General features: G+C 35.5%; 1 protein-coding gene across 2 annotated transcripts in view; it reads left to right on the forward strand.

The window, feature by feature from the left end:
* Positions 1-13,574, forward strand: part of LOC128248031 (chymotrypsinogen A-like) — a 67,195-nt gene that overhangs the window by 30,680 nt on the left and 22,941 nt on the right. For both annotated transcript variants that reach the window (XM_052968437.2, XM_052968438.2), the window contains 2 exons: positions 7,164-7,313; positions 13,082-13,208. In XM_052968437.2, coding sequence (XP_052824397.1) covers positions 13,136-13,208 — 73 coding nt within the window. In that variant the 5' untranslated portion in view covers positions 7,164-7,313; positions 13,082-13,135. The remainder of the gene's footprint in view (positions 1-7,163; positions 7,314-13,081; positions 13,209-13,574) is intronic.

Genomic DNA, 13,574 nt, shown 5'->3' on the forward strand with positions numbered 1-13,574 from the left:
ATATATATACATACATACAGGCTTTGACCTCTTGTTATCTTCTTTCTCAAAGTTCGTTCATATTTTTTCACGAGTTTCTTGAAGCCTGTTTGGGAAAATAGACTTTCTAATTCTATCATTGGTTTTCTAGAGCTTCATAGTCTACACCAAATATGAAGCCCCTATCTTGTATTCGCAGGAACCCACAAACATCGCTTCATCTAAGTGAGACTGTAGAGAGCTAGAAATGTTGATGATGAGGTATTTAGTTCCCCCAATAAACAGCAATGATCTCATCCAAACATATTTAAAAAGAAAGACTTGATCAAATAGAAAAAACGGTAGTAATATTAATACACAGAAGCAAAAACATACACAAATATGTGTATATAGATAAATAAAAAGATAGGTAGAAAGATAGATAGATAGATAGATACATACATACATACATACATATATACATACATACATACATACATACATACATACATACATACATACATACATAGCTACTCATAATAAAAAGGAATACTGGTAGAATGTCCCAGTTAAGACCTCAATAAAATGTAAGCTCAACAGACCTGATTTAATGATTTGAGATAGAGAAGAGAAATTGTGCACAGTTCTGGAAATTAGCTGCCCAGCGGATGTTAACATAAAGCAGAAGATCAGTGAAAATGAGAACACCTATGCTGAACTATTGAGAAATCTGCAGTTACTCTATCTAAACAAGTTCGGATTTATACCTGTAATTACTGGAGGCCTGGGATATGTAACACACTGCCTAAATACCAATCTTGAGAAACTAGGCTTCTCAAAACCAGAAAGGAGAAAGCTAAGTCGAAACTATAGATCCGGTCCATCACAGGAACTTTAAAAATCTGTAAAACTTACCAGAAGTTTATCATTTAAGTATATATATATGCATGTTTACATATGTAACTATATGCAGGAAAATACATACATAAAGCAAAACATACAGATCTCCACATATACATACATACATACATACATACATACATACATACATACATACACACATACAAACAAAAATACCCTGTTGTTGATGTTGAAATTTGAATGAAGGAGCTTTGAATCTAAGTTAGAGACCGGTTCTTTCTCTATTGGCAAGAAATCTTGAAATAAACTGAATAATGACATACATACATATTGATGTGTGTGCATGTGTATGTGCAAATGTATACATGTGTGTGTGTATGTGTATATGTATGCGTGTGCTTACACATATATACATACGCGTATGATTATATATATATATATATATATATATATATATATATATATATGCATCTACAGATATATTTATATGTATATATGTATGCATATGCAGGCACATGAATACAAACATATATACATACACACAAATATACACTCATAAATATGTATATACATATACACGCGCACACACATACATATATATATGTATATACATGTATACAAATTCACATAAATAACGTGACCCATAACGAAGTGTTTGACTAAATTTTTCATATTTTATTTTTTATTCATTTATCATATTTACCATTATTGTTATTGTTGCTGTTTCGTTAATGAGCTCTGCAAATGCCAAAGACTAATAGACAAGACTTCGGAACAGGCGATATGCATCAATGACTTGCTAAATATATATGACTTTAATTACATATACAGTGACACTAAAATTTGCCAAAGAACTCTCTCGTCTCTTTCCGCCTTATCTTTTTATATAAACGCGCTCTGAGAGAAGAAATCAATGTGATTGCTAATGCTGTTCAAAAACAGATTTAGACAATTCTTGGCACTGTTATAAATGACAATCCAAATAGAACTGAATATTTCTGATAGAATATTTCCAATTGAAGATTCCACTGTGTCCCATTAACTAGTACCTTCTCTCGTTTATCTTCGAGTTTGTTGGGTAGTTTTCACAGTAATGGCGTCTTGCGTTTTTGTTTTTGTTTTTTTTTAAATAATTTTGTTTCGTAAAATTGGCTCTTTATGTATTAGCGATTTTTTTCTTCAGCATATCAGGAATATAGCCTGAGAATCAACAAAAAGAAATGAATAAACATTCAAAAAATATTTTGCCCATATATTAGTCTTTCTGACTGGAAGCATGTTGCCTTGGTATCAGACAAATTTGTGTTAACGAAATATCAAAAATGGCCGTTAACTGAATATCAACGAATTCCCTTTGATCTATTTTGTCGTCGGTATCCGTAAGTTATAGGTATCCGTAAGTTATAGTAAGAGATGTTAGTTTTTACGGTAAACAACGTCAACTTCAGTAGCTAGGTGAAGATAGACAGATAAATTTAGATATAGATTTGCATATACATACATGCCTGCACACACATACACACACACACACACACACACACATATATGTATATATATATATATATATATATATATATATATAGATATGCAGGGCAGGGAATCGTCAATTAGTAATAAAATTAATAATTAACAATTTTGCCGTCAATCCCTATATATTTATGTATATATATATATATATATATATATATATATAGAGAGAGAGAGAGAGAGAGAGAGAGAGAAATAGAGAGATAAAGTATATATATATATATATATATATATATATATATATATGTGTGTGTGTGTGTGTGTGTGTGTGTGTGCGTGTGTGTGTGTGTGCACGCGTGTGTGTGTGTATGTATGTACACATACACATGCATACATATGCATACCCACACACATACAGATACACACGCATACATACATGTATACATACATGTATACATACATAGACATACACATACACACGCGCACCAGCACGGTACCCATCAAATATGGTGGGGCTTATTTGCGGCGCCATTCCGGTATTCTTGCAGATTCTTGTTTTTGCTTCAAGCTTTGCACCAATTTCTTCATGTACTTTATTCTGTTTCTCTACCATTTGTTGTCAAATATTTTACCTTGCTTTCTTCCATGACTCACATTGTCACCTGTGTACTCTATTACTTCCCATCCATCCATCCATCTCTCTCTCTCTCTCTCTCTCTATATATATATATATATATATATATATATATATATATATATATATAATATCCATCTGTCTAATTGTATGTATATATCAATTAATCTGTATATATGTATGTGTTACTGTGTGGTAAGAAGCTTGCTTCCTAACCACAGGGTTCTAGGTTCAGTCCCACTGCATGGCACCTTGAGCTAGTGTCTTCTACTATAGCCACGGGGCGAGCAAAAGCTTGTGAGCGGATTTTGTAGACGGAAACTGAAAGAAGCCCGTCTTGTCTGTGTGTGTGTGTGTGTGTGTGTGTGTGTGTGTGTGTGTGTGTGTGTGTGTGTGTGTGCATGTGTCTGTATCTGTCCCCCACGATAGCTTGACAACCGATGCTGGTGTGTTTACGTCCCCTTACCTAGCGGTTCGGTAAATGAGAACGATAGAATAAGTACTAGGCTTACAAAGTATATGTCCTGCGGTCGATTTATTCGACTAAAGGCGGTGCTCCAGCATGGCTGCACTAAAGTGACTGAAACAAGTAAAAGAATAAAAGAATATACAGGGGTTGATAAAAGCAATATAACAACTTTCTTGTATTTAACTATTTGTTTATTGTCAATATCATAAATACACAACCATCCAAGACTCTATAAATATGTTCTTAGCTATTTTGTATGCCTTGATATAAGCCTTCTGTTTTGCTTTTCAACCATTTATACATTTAAAAAATTTTTTGCTTATATTCATATCTAAATATCTGACTTCCAAAGTGCAAAAAGCGTTAAAGTGCAGATGAATACAACTTCAAGGACTTAAACTGCTGAATCTTTCAATATTTCAAGAGAAATAGTATCTAAAATAACAGTTCTCTACTGCAGCTCTCAGCGAATCCCGATTATCTTCTCTCTTTAAATATAATACGTCTTCCTAAATTAGCTTGTGTTTTACTGTTTTTTTTTTGTTTGTTTTTTGTGCGATATTAAAAAAAGTTTGAGAGCCTAAAATCATGTTGGAAATTGAAAACCAAGGTTAAACTTGCTCCGACAAGCATAATTCTGAACAGATTGCAAAGCTCGTTGAAGGGAAACGCAGAATAACGAAGCTCATTGTGTCTAAAAACCATCGAAAGTACAGCAGTAAATGTGACAGTAGAGAAAAACTTGACTAAAACAGAATCAACCAAATTTGTACGTCGTGAGGTCCATAAAGCTAGATGCCATGGCGGTGGGCTGCAATTGATAAAACTTTCCTGTCCTCTATCCACGTTGTTAAGCGATAAAGGCTATCAAAAATAGTCAATGGCTTAATGGCATAATATCACCTATGAAGGATCACCAATCACCATTTCAACCCTTTCGGAGCGAGTTTATATCCAGAAACAACACTAAGAAGCCTTCAGCCCTGACTGTTTGGTCCCTGTCGTGAAGCATGAAAGTAATTCTGTGAAATTCTCTCAGCTCTTTAGTTATTCTATACATCAAAGTTAATGTCAAGGATTATTGGCATTTGGTAATTTTGATACATATGAAGACGCGTTGCTTCGTGACTTGGGTTTTGTACTCACGGTCACCATGTCGTGGGTACGATTCCCGAACCTGGCGGCGCGTTGTATGCTTGGGCAAAACAATTCATTTCACGTACCTCTAGTGCTGTATGGAGACCGTCAATGAATAGACATAGCGTTTCTTGTGCCTGCCGTAAAAGGCGACCTAAAAGAGGTTGAGGTAAGGCTTGTGCTCCGACCTCGCAAATCCCTCATCGCATCGACAAGGACTATACAGACGGACCCAGCAGCTGGAGGGCTCTCGGCTAAGTGGTGTAGATGAATACTCCAGGAGTAGTAGGGAATCACCAACAAATGGTGGGTGTAGCGACGCGCTGTTACAGCGCATGCACTCACACTACTACTACTACTACTACTACTACTACTACTACGACTACTACTACTACTACTACTAATAATAATAATAATAATAATAATAATAATTATACCACCACCACCACCACTACTACTACTTCTATCCTTGAAATAGAAGTAACAGTAATAAATCATGAATTTATGTTGTATGATGTTTGATATACCTGTATTTGTCTAAGTTGTTCAAATAAATGCAAATGGGCACTCTTGAGTTAAGTCCCTTTCTAAATTACCCATTCATGTATATATACATACATATGTTTGTGAGAGTGCGTGTATGCATACATATATATGTATGTATATATATATTATATACATTATATGTATATATATATTATATGTATGTATATATATATATATATATATATATATATATATATATATATATATATATATATATATAAACAAATAGTAAATGAGTATATGCATATATACGTACAGGTATGTGCATACCGACATCCACCTGTATATATATATATGTGTGTGTGTGTGTGTGTGCATAAATATTCTAGAATATTAATATGATTGTAAATCTGTATGATTATGCATGTGCGCGCGAGTGTGTGAGCGCGTGCGTGGTTGTATCCACGTCATGTTCATAAATGCACAGTTTGATATCTTTACGTTTCATGTCCAGCTCCCAGCTATTTGCAATGACATGAAAAAGTAAACAGTCATCTAGATATTATATATATATTTTCCACTCCTTTTACTGATGTGTCATCGTTGACGTAAGAAGCACTAATTTTTCACCGACGCTATTAACATGAAACTACAACACAATATTAGCTATTTTTTCTGCTCTGATATCATCTACACATATGCATACACACACAAATATATAAACATGTATATATATATATATATATATATATATATATATATATATATATATATATATATATATATATATATATATATATATATATATATATATATATATATATATATATATGTATATATATATATATATATATATATATATATATATATGCATATATATATATTATTGAATTACCTCGGGCTAATGACATTATAACGTGCTTTCCGAAGCTCTTCTACGAGTATCGGCTACCATATGCTATCCTAGGACAGCACTACTCTTTTTACTGGAAATCCGTTAATATCCGCTGCGGCAACATGTTGACCAGTCGTAAAAGTCGAGACATGTTTGTGCTTAAGAATGTGTTGAATAAGGGGATTGTTTATTTTCAGTTTAATATTTTTTATTTTTTTATTTCAATCAGTTTATTGTGGTTTGTTTATTTTATGTGTTATATTTTTAGTTTTAATTTTCTCTAATTCATTTTAGGTATTTTTTATCATTTGTATCCCTTTGTGTGATGCCCTTTGTCAAAGGAATGCTAAGAATAGAAAATGAGTATAAAACAATGGGAAGTCTATAGCTGATCCAGCAGCGGTGCCGGACTTACTCAACTGAAGACGTGCGGGCACACAACTATTGTTGCATTATATTAAATGCAAGAATGTGTATAATACGTGAAACACTCAGCAATTAACAGCTGATGCTAATGAATAGAAACGGTTGTAGTGGTTTTGCATTAAAACCTGTCCATTCTATCTTCTTGTATTATAATTTATGTATCTATATATATGTATATATACATATACATATATATATGCACATATATATACATACATGTATATATATATACACACATGCATATATATGTATATATATATAAATGTATATATATATATATATATATATATATATATATATATATATATATATATATATATATATATATATATATATATATATATATACGTATGTATATATATATATTTATACATACATATATACATATATACATATGTATACAAACATATATATATATATATATATACACATGCATATATATGCATACACATATATATATATATATGTATATATGTATGCATGTGTATATATATACATATATATGCATGTATATATATGTATATATATATGTAATGTATATATATATATATGTATATATATATATATATATATATATATATATATATATATATATATATATATATATATGCATGTGTTGTGTGTATGTGTATGTATGTATGTATGTATGTATGTGTACATATATGTTTGTGTGTGTGTATATATGCATGCATACACACCCCAAAACACCATGCATGTGCTCCCACATATACGTGTTCGCTCATAAGTACCACGATGCTTTAATTTATATGTTGCAAACACTCATGTTACCTCAAGTCATTAAACATATACAATTTCATATATTTTCAAAGCAAATAAGAACAAAAACAAAAAGCAACTAGCAAACAGGAATCAAATAAATATCTACTTAAAGAAGTGATTCGTTAGCAGAATATAGAGATACATTGCTGGCGGGAAGACAGTAAACTACGTTAAATCAACTTTGATCGGAGAGAAACAAGGTAAATATTGCAGTATTTTTGTTACTAGGTTTTGCTTTTGTATTTTATTTCAATATGGAGAATGAGCGATGCTATCGTGTGAGATAACCTTGATTATATTCAATAAAATAAATATATTTTAGTCAGAGAGTGCGAGTTATTTCATGTTAAAGCTTAATGATTACAAGTGTTTGGAAGCGTTAGCATATATCTATATAACTAACGTAAATGTCATGAAAATTTCACAACTTGTTCACTATTTTATTTCAGCAGATATTTTCAGCAGATAAAATCAGACATTATTGTCCTATCTTTTTCTCTACGATTATTATAACGACCAGCAATCACTTCTCTTTTGCAGACAGGAAAAGAAGTAATAAATTTTGACACTTGTCAAGTAAAGAAAACTAGCATAAATTTTACTTTATATAATAGTAAGGTTCCTTTATTTTCAAATGCTATGGTTAGATATATTTTAAATTGTATCGCATTTTAAAATCTACGACGTTTATAGTTATTACTGTCGTTGGAATTTCTGCCAGTGTGTTACCAGTGTATCTCTTTGACCAAGAAATATTCCTGAGTAAACAATGAACAAGGTTGGACGTTTGGCATCCGGATTATTGTGGTGCCACTATTCATGATTGTAAGTAGGTGAGTTGACAGAATTGTTACCTCGCTGGGCAAAATGCTTAGCGGTATTTCGTCCGTCTTTACCCTCTGAATTCACATTGTCATCGGAGACAACTTTGTCTTCCATTTTTTCGGGGTCGATAAAATAAGTACCAGTAGAATTTGGGATCGATGTAATCGACTTGCCCCTTCCACAAAAATTCCAGGCCTTGTGCCTATATTAGAAGGAACTTTTTATACACACATGTTAGTTACGTTCCACAACAGGTAACAGGTTCTTTTATGTTGAACATCGACTATCTTTTCAAGGTGTCTATTTACAAATGTTCAGTAACCCAAATTCTTCCACGATCTTCTCTGATGCATTCTATCTGCAGTCTATTTTTATAGGCAGTTCACAGATTGTGACACGTCTGTCCGAAGACTATGGCACGAATAAGGCAACTGTTTGCAACATTCCGAAGAATTTAGGAACTGTACAGTGTTCTTAAGTGATTCCAAATGAGTGTCGGAAACGAATGTTCAACACTGGGCAGGACTTGAGTGACAAAAGAACTACTGTGATTTTCTCAAACTCTTCTAGTGATTCCAAAAAGACAAAATGCTGACTGATGATATTCATGTTTGCTTCCAATAGTCATCTCAGTGGACGGAAGTTAAAATTATCAAACTGTCTACAAGCATGAGAGACAATTTTTTCAATGAATAGTTGTCCGTCGTTTTAGAAGAAAACTTTGTTACAAACAGAACAAGAATGACTCTTCCGTCAGAAAAGATGCCGTCGACACAGCTCTTATGTGTGTAATGGTTACAACTCAAGAATTGATATCGAAAATGTTCCTCCAACCTACATTAACTAATATACAAGTGGGTGTGCAGAAAGCAAAATGCTTGGGAAATACCATCAACTGGCAGCTGCTGTCGGTGCTTCCAAGAAATAGTCATAGTTACAAATCAATACCTATAAATCAATACCTAGAGATCAAAACCGACAGATCAATAGACAGTGTTGTGGATCAGGAAGAAATAGTTCATTAACCTGCAGAATTTTAAATTCCTTGGAACCGTCAAATCGATCACCACACAGACTTAATTTCCCCAATAATTCTGTTACATAATTTAGATTAACCATAGTTATGTAATGGCACATGGCAAACGGTTAAGAAGATTAGACCATATGTAATTGCGATCTCGAATCTCATTGGTTGCACCAACAGAGAGGATGCCGTTATACTCCGAGTTCCACTCATATAATCCGGTGAGTCCTTCCGATGTTGAGGAATTCAGTTTCCTGAGTATTTATATTTTCTTCACGTCAATCAATGAATCCCAGTGACATTGATTAGTTGCTGAACAACATCTTGAAGAATACTGCTTTGCGAATGCATGAATTTATGCGGGATATTCAAGATCTGGACGCCTTTATTATTTCTTTATTTTCTTCTGTTGGTTGAATGAAAAACATTGAGTCTCCTGTGAAGCTGATATGACGATGTTTAGAATTACGAAGGTGATGATGGGTAAAGCTTTTCTGTCAAATCAATCAACTAGGGATCACTAGCGTAGCGGTAGGGGCGGTCCACCCCGGGTGACACTATAAAAGGGGAACCACTTGTGGGTCTGCTGTAGACATTATGTGCTTTCTGTGGTGTCTGGATTCGGCAAACGGAAGGTCAGCCCCGAGCAGCAGACATCTTGAAGAATACTGCTTTGCGAATGCATGAATTTATGCGGGATATTCAAGATCTGGAAGCCTTTATTATTTCTTTATTTTCTTCTGTTGGTTGAATGAAAAACATTGAGTCTCCTGTGAAGCTGATATGACGATGTTTAGAATTACGAAGGTGATGATGGGTAAAGCTTTTCTGTCAAATCAATCAACTAGGGATCACTAGCGTAGCGGTAGGGGCGGTCCACCCCGGGTGGCACTATTAAAGGGGCACCACTTGTGAGTCTGCTGTAGACATTATGTGCTTTCTGTGGTGTCTGGATTCGGAAAACGGAAGGGCAGCCCCGAGCAGCAGACACTCTGGCTACGCTAGTGCTGGGGATCATCGCAACACTTAGTATCACAGCAAGTATAACAATTCGGCAAGCTGGCAGAACCGTTAGCACGCCGGGGAAAATGCTTAGCGGCATTTCTTCCATCTCCACGTTCTTAGTTCAAATTTCGCCAAGGTCGACTTTGCCTTTCATCGTTTTGGGACTATAAAACAAGTACCAATTGAGAACTGGAGTCGATGTAATCGACTAGCCACCCTCTCCATCCCTCGAAATTGCTGGCCATTTGCCAAATTTTGAAACCAATATTTTGATGTATGAGTTTCCCCTTCACTCTAAGATTCCACACATTAATAAGAATAGTGTTATTTCCATCGCTGACTTACCTCACGAATCTCCAGCTTCTGCTCATTTTCGAGTTATCTGAAGAACTTAAAACTATCCAGAATTAAAAACAAAAAGGTTGTTTTCACATTTATGTGATTTTGCGTCCATATTTGATTTAGAAATATGCGGGAATTATGTTTTCGGCGCAGGAGTGGCTGGCTGTATGATAAGTAGCTTGTTTACCAACCACATGGTTCGGTGTTCAGTCCCACTGAGTGGCACCTTGACCAAGTGTCTTCTACTATAGCCTCGGGCCGACTAAAGCCTCGTGAATGAATTTAGTAGACGGAAACTGAAAGAAGCCCGTCGTGTCATACCGGCCATGATGAAATACTACAAAGTATAGAAAATATGAAATACCACAAGGAATATAAATAAAACATAAAAAACAGATAGTGTTGGAACTCTTTTAAACAAAATAATATATTCCTCTATACACAATCATACAAAACCCCTTTTTTTGTATTTATTTTTACTCGCATATATATATATATATATATATATATATGTATGTATGTATATGTATATATTTGTGTGCCAGTTCTTGTGTGTTTACGTCCCCCGTAACCTAGCGGTTCGGCAAAAGTGACCGATAGAATAAGTACTAGGCTTACAAATAATAAGTCCTGGGGGTCGATTTGCTCGACTAAAGCGTTGCTCTAGCATGGCCGCAGTCAAATGACTGAAACAGGTAAAAGAACGCCATTTACACAATGGAAATATGCAATACAGTAATCCCTCAACTATCGTGGGTGCTACGTTCCACCTCCCCCCCGCGATATTTGAAAATGTGCGAAGTAGAAACAGTACTGTACTGTGTATTTTTTTTATTTTTATCATTTGTATATATTTGTTTCATTTATTTCATTATTGCCCACATGGACTAAACATAGAGGGGACAAATAAGGACAGACAAAGGGATTACGTCGATTAGATCGAGCCCTGTGCGTAACCGGTGCTCATTTAATCGACCCCGAAAGGATGAAAGGCAAAGTCGACCCCAGCGCAATTTGAACTCTGACGAAATACCGCTAAGCATTTCGCCTAGCGTGCTAACGATTCTACCAGCTCGCCACCCCAATATATATTTATTTTATTATAAATGCAAAATAACACCACGGTGGAATCGACGTAAGCTTAAATAATAAACCTCGATACGTGAACCGCGATATGGCGAGAGATTATTGTACACAATATATACAGAGTATATATCTGTACTGCGGTGGATTTGATACGAGAATCCATAAAATTATTGGATAGCAATATCATTTCTTGCATGAAAGGTTAATCTCCAGAACAAATCAAATACCACGCTTTAAAACCGATAATAATATCATCAATAACAATTTACAGCTACGTTTTAGGCGGATTACAACCGGATATCCTGCTGATGTTTAATAGCGTTCTTAACCACATTTCTACTTTATAAACAACCTGTTTTTATATCGACGGCCAGAATAGACACAATTTGTCATGTAACCCCATAGATTATACAGTTTGTGAAAATCTAATGTGAAACCGATGAAGTGCATTCCTACATTTTAAAATATAATTGAATTCAAATTAATTCTAATTTATATTCTGCGCGTCTTCAGCTTCATTTCCATTCTTAAATTTGTTTGCATTAATAACAATTTGTGTGTGTGTGTGTGTGTGTGTGTGTGTGTGTGTGTGTGTGTGTGTGTGTGTGTGTGTGTGTGTGTGTGTGTGTGTGTGTGTGTGTGTGTGTGTTTGAGTGTGTGTGTAAGTCTGTATATATGTATATACAGAAATGTCGAACGATGAAAATATATAGATACACAGACATACACACATACGCACACATTCCCATAAAAGTGCTTAATGTATCAGGATATATATATATATATATATATATATATATATATAGCGAGAGAGAGAGAGGGGGGAGAGAGAGGGGGGAGAGAGGGGGGGGAGAGAGGGGGGAGAGGGGGAGAGAGGGGGGGAGAGATGGGGAGAGAGAGGGGGAGAGAGGGGGAGAGAGGGGGAGAGAGGGGGAGAGAGGAGGAGAGGGGGAGAGGGGGAGAGGGGGAGAGGGGGAGAGGGGGAGAGGGGGGAGAGAGAGGGGGAGAGAGAGGGGGAGAGAGAGGGGGAGAGAGAGGGGGAGAGAGAGGGGGAGAGAGAGGGGGAGAGAGAGGGGGAGAGAGAGGGGGAGAGAGAGGGGGAGAGAGAGGGGGAGAGAGAGGGGGAGAGAGAGGGGAGAGGGGGGAGGGGGGGGAGAGGGGGGAGAGGGGGGGGGAGTGAGACCAAAGTGTACGTGCACCATTTTTCCGTTTTTTTCCGTCCTTGTTTTCGTATACATTCGCTGTTTCTTCCAAGGAATCTAGTACTCTTAGCTTAATTTTTCCTTGGGGGGGGGGGGCAGATTGGAGCAATCTCGAATATAACCAGCCGAAACTGCAAAGATAATCTGGAACTCGACTGAGGAAAGAAAACTCCGAATGACCCGTCTTTGTCTTTCCTTGTCCATCTTTTGTATCTGAATGTTTTGCTGACCCATTTTTGTAACTGTCTGGATGTTTTGCTTTCGTGTCCCCATTTTTTGTATTCCTTATATATATATATATATATATATATATATATATATATATATATATATATATATATATATATATATATATACATACATACATAATACATACATACATACGTACATACATACATACAAACATACACACATGTATACACACACACACACACATACGCACACAAATCTTTAATTTATCAATAACTTGTATTTTTTACGTCAGACATTAAATCATCTGAGAAATCGAGAAGCATCATTTGCGAAAAAAGCAACATCGATGGAACAACTGAGAATCTTACGTTTCATTATGATTTCGCTGCTAATCTTCATAATATCAGCCGATGTACAAGGTAATGTCTCTGTACTGCTACGAAATGTCGAACCAATAAACTCCACCTTCATTTTACTTTTTACTTTCAGCATTAATATTTCGAGTAGTGAAGTCACTTGGATTAGTGACGAGGGTGTTGAACGTGAGTTCAATTCCCGGCGACGCGTTGTGTCCTTGAGCAAGACACTTTATTTCACGTTGCTCGAGCCCACTCAGTTGTAGCTGTAACCCAAAGGGCCAGTCTTGTCACATTCTGTGTCACGCTGAATCTTCCTGAGAACTACGTCAAGGGTAAGCATATCTCTGGAGTTCTAAGCCACTTGCACATTATTTTACGAGCAGGCTGTTCCACTGATCGTATCAGCTGGGCCTCCCATCGTCGTAA

Source organism: Octopus bimaculoides, chromosome 6 (assembly GCF_046866305.1).
Source record: "Octopus bimaculoides isolate indiv1 chromosome 6, ASM4686630v1, whole genome shotgun sequence".
In the NCBI taxonomy this organism is placed as follows: Eukaryota; Metazoa; Mollusca; class Cephalopoda; order Octopoda; family Octopodidae; genus Octopus; species Octopus bimaculoides.